Consider the following 5,784-nt stretch of genomic DNA (forward strand, 5'->3'; position numbering starts at 1 on the left):
AATGCAACAAAGGGCAGCTTGGGAGGTGGAGACTGGACACCAGGAGAAAGAAATGCCACTGCAAGGGCAGTGCTGTGCTGCAACAGATCAACCAGAGGGAGTCGGGATCAGCCCAAGGCGTTGTGTTTCAGGAACAGCCAAGGACGATGGAGAGAGATGAGTAAAGGCAGTGAGATGCTGAGGGGAGAGCAAGACGGGGAAGCAGGGGCAATGTCTGCAGCCTGCAGGGGAAGAGGAACAGATGTGGGACACCATAGCACAGCCTGTGGCGGAGACGATCAAGGGAGTTGGCAAGGCTGAAAGCCCCCAACAGTGCTTATGTCTTTCTCCTCTTGGCTGTGGCTGTTGTCTGTGCCACCAAGGCTACCAGAAGACACCTTATCCTTACAGCACTAGGGCCTTAGCGCCTCCTCTTCCCCACCCGGGAGCCATCATTCTGTCTTTCTGCCCTTGGCATTGCACATCCTCCCATCACAATGCCCCAGCAAGAGCCCTGAGCTGTGCTTGTGGGGCAGGACCTCCCTTCCCAGGGGCTGGAGGCCAGGGCTTGGCCCTTTGCCTTCCTCTCACACATTCAGCATTAGCCAGCATCAGAGACACCTCTCCATTGCCTTTGCCTACCTGCCCTCACCGCCTCCAGTTTTACAACGAACGAGTCCCCAGGAGCCGTTGGCAGTAATGGCCCTCAGTGGGACCCATTAACGCTCCAAGAAACTTTGGAGTCTGCATCTGACGTTGACTTCTGGAGAGGTTTCATCAGCTTCCCCTGTGTCTGAGCTTCATGGGCTCAGCACCAAAACCACCAGAGAGGTCAATAAAATGCCTTGGGCTGGTCCTGCTCAGTGTAGAAATGGGGTTTGGCCGGGCAGCAGGAATCCGTGTTTGCTGCTCAGGATGTGCATCGGGTGGTAAGCAATTGTACTGCATCACTCCTGGTTTCCTATATTCTTTTGCAATGATTGTTATTTTCTTTCCCGTTACTGGTCTATCAAACTGGCTGTATCTCAACCCATGAGATTTTTATTCCTTTTTCTCCCTCTTCTCCCTATCCCTCTGCAGTGAGTGTGGGGGGAGTGAGTGAAGAGCTGCGTGGTCTTTCCCACCCAACAAGGCTGAGGAGTGAGCTGGCTCTGCTCATGTCACTGCAGCTTTAGGACAACCAGGAGTTTCCTTGAGGTTTTCCTGCAGGAATATGCTGAGCAGCTCCTCTGCGTTACAAGTGGATCACAGATGAGGTAACTAGTGAATGGCAGAAGCTGTAACCCCTTTCCCCAATCCCCGCTGCTGTGGAGCAGGGATGACTCCTTGGGAGCCCACAAGCAGAGCTCTGCTCCTCACGGCACACTTGGCCAGCAACAATGAGAGCTCCAACAAGGGCAATGCAGAAAGCTCCCGCAAAAAAGGACACAGGCAAAGTGTGTTTCCGGGGCTTGGGTTTGGAAGGGCAGGCAATGGGAAGAGATTTGCTCAGAGCTGTCCTGACTTGTGAGTGTGCTTTCCTCCTTTGGCAGTACCTCAGGAACAAAGGGATGCGATGTCCAACGGCAGCTCCATCACCCACTTCCTCCTCCTGGCATTCGCAGACACGCGGGAGCTGCAGCTCTTGCACTTCTGGCTCTTCCTGGGCATCTACCTGGTTGCCCTCCTGGGCAATGGCCTCATCATCACTGCCGTAGCCTGTGACCACCGCCTCCACACCCCCATGTACTTCTTCCTCCTCAGCCTCTCCCTCCTCGACCTGGGCTGCATCTCCACCACTCTGCCCAAAGCCATGGCCAATTCCCTCTGGGACACCAGGGCCATCTCCTACTCGGGATGTGCTGCCCAGGTCTTTTTCTTTGCCTTCTTGATCTCAGCAGAGTTTTATCTTCTGACAGTCATGGCCTACGACCGGTACGTTGCCATCTGCAAACCCCTGCACTATGGGTCCCTCCTGGGCAGCAGAGCTTGTGTCCACATGGCAGCAGCTGCCTGGAGCAGTGGCTTTCTCAATGCTCTGCTGCACACAGCCAATACATTTTCAATATCTCTGTGTCAAGGGAATGGCCTAGACCAGTTCTTCTGTGAAATCCCCCAGATCCTCAAGCTCTCCTGCTCAGACTCAAAATACCTCAGGGAAGTTGGTCTTATTGTGTTTGGTGCCTGTTTATTCTTTACGTGTTTTGTTTTCATTGTGCTGTCCTATCTGCAGATCTTCAGGGCTGTGCTGAGGATGCCCTCACAGCAGGGACGGCACAAAGCCTTTTCCACGTGCCTCCCTCACCTGGCCGTAGTCTCACTGTTTATCAGTACTTCATTTTTTTCCTACTTGAAGACCCCCTCCATCACCTCGCCCGTTCTAGACCTAGTGCTCTCATTTCTGTACTCGGTGGTGCCTCCAGCAGTGAACCCCCTCATCTACAGCATGAGGAACCAGGAGCTCAAGGATGCCCTGAGGAAACTGATTGGACATTTTTTCATCAGCCATAGACTGTGTACCTTCCTCTGCAAATGATTCCCTGTATCTTTGTGACAAGCATTCTCTATTCCTCCCCTCCTCCTTAACTTTTCACCTCTTGTCTGTGATGCAAAACATTTGTGTAAATAAAGAGTCAGACGCTCTGTGTGTTTAAATAAAATACATGAACCGGCTAACACTTCTTTTTCTGAGACCCATCAGCAGCAGGGCTGAATAAACGGAAGATGAGAAGACCTTTCTGGCTGCAGCAGCCTGGGGCAGGCTGTCCCAGTGCCACTCTGTCACTGGGGCGGCAGGAGCTGCCTGAGGGTCCCCAGGGCCGGGGCTCTTGTACTGGGCTGGGGAGAGGGGATGGCACAGAGGGGCTGCAGACCCCTCAGAACATCCTGGGGAGGAGGACACAGGGGCCCACTGACTGCCTTTGCCTTGTGCCCAAATGCCCCCCATCTCTGGGGCTGACCCTCCTCTGCCCCCCAGCAGCTGCGGTGCCCTTCAGAGGGGCTGTGGCTGTGGAGTGAGTGCCCAGAGCTGTGCAGCACCCTGGGGCAGGCTCTGCTGTTGGGCCAGCGCAGACTGGGCTGGGATGGAGAGAGGGCAGGGGAGGTGGCAGAGCTTGGAGGGAGCTGGGCTGGGCTGGAAAGTGCCCAGGAGGAAAAATCCTCGGAGTGCAGCTTGTACCGTGTGACCATGCGGGGTGAGGACTCACACCAGAGTGTTTGTGGTGCAGAGCCAGGGCTTTTGGAAAGCATTAAAGCCAGGCAGGTGCAGGAGACAGGAGGCTGGTCTGTGCCCCTAGTGGCATGGACAGCCTTTCTTACCCACCAGTCTGTCTCACCGACCGTTTCCAGCACTGGTTGCTCACCCCAGGTTTACGGGTGAGTGCGACTGCGAGGCCATCTCCATCCTCCTGCTGGGCTCAGTACCTGGATCAGGGGAACATCCAGCCCTGCCCGGGCTCTCTCCTGGCCCAGACCTGGAGCAGTGCTGTCTGCACAGCCCCATGTGGGACATGGCTGGCACTCGGGAGGGGTCGGGTGCTGGGTGAGCTTCCAAAATATGATGATCATGGGGAGCTGGGACAAAGACGACTGCCCAGGTGATGGTGCTGGGGGGCTTTTACCCACCCCTGAATGCACACTACTGTGTGGTGTGCCTTCACAGCAGGGCTGTGGGGCCGTGCATTGGGCTCCTGGGGTAGGGACAGGTCATTGAGAGGGACCATGAAGCAGCTGCCCAGAGGTGACAGCAAGGACAGGTTACACAGAAGGAATTTATAAATTGCCTTTGTTGTGGAGGTATGCTTTAGGGAACAGCAAAGCTCGCCTGGAGTTGGTGGCTGTAAGAAAAGTGAAGAGCAAGAAGAGGAGCTTTGGTCGCTCATGAGAGACCAAGGCTGAACATGGAAAATGCAGGGCGGCTGCAGAATGGGGAGGGGGATTTCATAAGAGCAGACACAGGTGCGGCTGAGAGACTCAAAGGCTTCTTTGCCTGAGTCTTCACTGGAAAGGTCTCCAGTCCTTTGTGACCAGGGAAAGGGTTCAAGGAGGAGGAGGGCATGTGTCAGCAAGAACCTCAGGAAACACAGGAAGGGCCAGTGCCAGTTTCTGCCCCTGCAGGGGACTCACCCTCTATCACTGAGCTCCTCTTCTCTAGCCCAGGAGAAAGCATGGTGGGAAGATGCTGAAGAACCTTTCCACCTGATGGGTGCAGGAGGTGATGTACTGATAATCCCATTGCCCCTCACAAGCCCACCCCCTGGCTGCTCCTGTTACCATCACTACAGGTGTAAGGTGATCAGCAGACTGATCTTGTCTGAGTGACAAGAGCTTCAGCCACAGACTTTATTGTTCAAGAGGGTTGTGGTGGGTGACCCTGGCCAGCAACTAAGCACACACCAGCCACTCGCTCACTCCAGCCCCAGCACAGAGGGACAGAGGAGAGAATCCTGAGAGCCAAAGCAAGACAAACTCGTGGGTTGAGATAAAGAGTTTAAGAAATGAAGGAAGAAGAGGGAAAAAGAAAAGAAAAACCTAACACAATGATGCAAAGGCAATCAGTCACCACCTCCCACAAGCAGCCCAATGCCCAGCCAATCTTTGAGCAACAGCAACCTTGCAAAGACTACCTCCCAACTTCATTACTGAGCATGGCATTATAGGGCATGACTTCTCCCTTTGGTCTGCTTGGTCCCTAACGGCACACGGCAGTCCAAGGCAAACTGAGAAACAGGAAGGCAGCCTTGATGCTGTGCAAAGCCCGGTTGAGAAGCAGCTAAACCTTCAGTGAGTTATCAGCCATGTTTCAGTCACACATCCAAAACACAGCAGCGTACAGGCCAATATGAAGAAAATGAACTCCATCCCAGCCAGACTGAGTAATGGTAGAGCCGGGAGAGTTGAGTCCTTCCCAAGGATCTTCTCTCTCAGAGGCAAATGACCTGGGGCTCTTCCTGGGGCAGTGTCACGTGGGCTGTGTGATGCAGAGTGTAGTACCACACCTCCCAGCCACCCTGTGGGGGTGCAAGGAAGCACCAATGCCCCAGTTCCATGAGATGAATGTGTCTCCTTTCAGGCTTTGGTGGCAGTGACAACTGGCACAGCTAAGGGGACAAAGACCTCACTTCTGCTGGGGCCTTCCTGCCCTGCCACTGCCCTTGCCTGTGTCCATCGCAGGCTGCCCTACACTGTCCGACACCTGCCCCCGTTTCCCTGCAGGCTGGGGACACACGACCTATTTCTCCACCGTGCTCCCACCGTGACATCTCTCTGCCTTTACTGGTATCTCTTCTTCCTCCCTGCTGTTGCCTTGAAACACCCAGCATTGCGCTGATCCAGGCTCCTCAGGGTGACCCTTTCTACCACAGCACTGCCCTTCAAGGGACATTTCCTTCTCCTTATGGTCAATCTCGACTTCCCAAGCTGCACTTTGTGATGGTTTCCCTTTCTCAGGTGGTTTCCCAATGCCAAGGAAAGCTCTGTCATCTCTGAAACCACCTTGAAAACACCTGAAACTGCTACTTTCAGGCTACTCTTTTACTGTCATTAACTGACATCACCAGGCTAGAGAGGTCCATGTCCCTCCGCCTCTCCACACAGGTCATGTAAAAGAAAAGAAACACCAGAGAAAGAAGCATTATGAGACCTGTTGCTTACCAACTCAAAGCAACTTATGGCAAGACCACGATTGGTGGCAACCTGGGCTGCAGTGTTCATGCCCTGGTGGATTTCATGACCTGAAAGGATATATGCCAGGTGAAAAGTATAGCCAAGAATCTAAACCTTGGGAAGGAAACCTTCAGGATTTTTAGTAACTGGTGAACAGGACAC

General features: G+C 53.9%; 1 protein-coding gene across 1 annotated transcript; it reads left to right on the forward strand.

Annotated features, from left to right (window-relative positions):
- Window positions 1-1,534: 1,534 nt before the first annotated feature.
- On the forward strand, window positions 1,535-2,452 carry LOC134509706 (olfactory receptor 14J1-like; the record flags this gene model as incomplete). The annotated part of the gene is made up of 1 exon (XM_063322308.1): window positions 1,535-2,452. A coding segment is annotated over exon 1 (918 nt), but the record flags the coding sequence as incomplete, so codon positions are not given.
- Between the last annotated feature and the right edge of the window lie 3,332 nt (window positions 2,453-5,784).

This window comes from Chroicocephalus ridibundus, unplaced genomic scaffold (genome assembly GCF_963924245.1).
Source record: "Chroicocephalus ridibundus unplaced genomic scaffold, bChrRid1.1 SCAFFOLD_26, whole genome shotgun sequence".
NCBI lineage: Eukaryota > Metazoa > Chordata > Aves > Charadriiformes > Laridae > Chroicocephalus > Chroicocephalus ridibundus.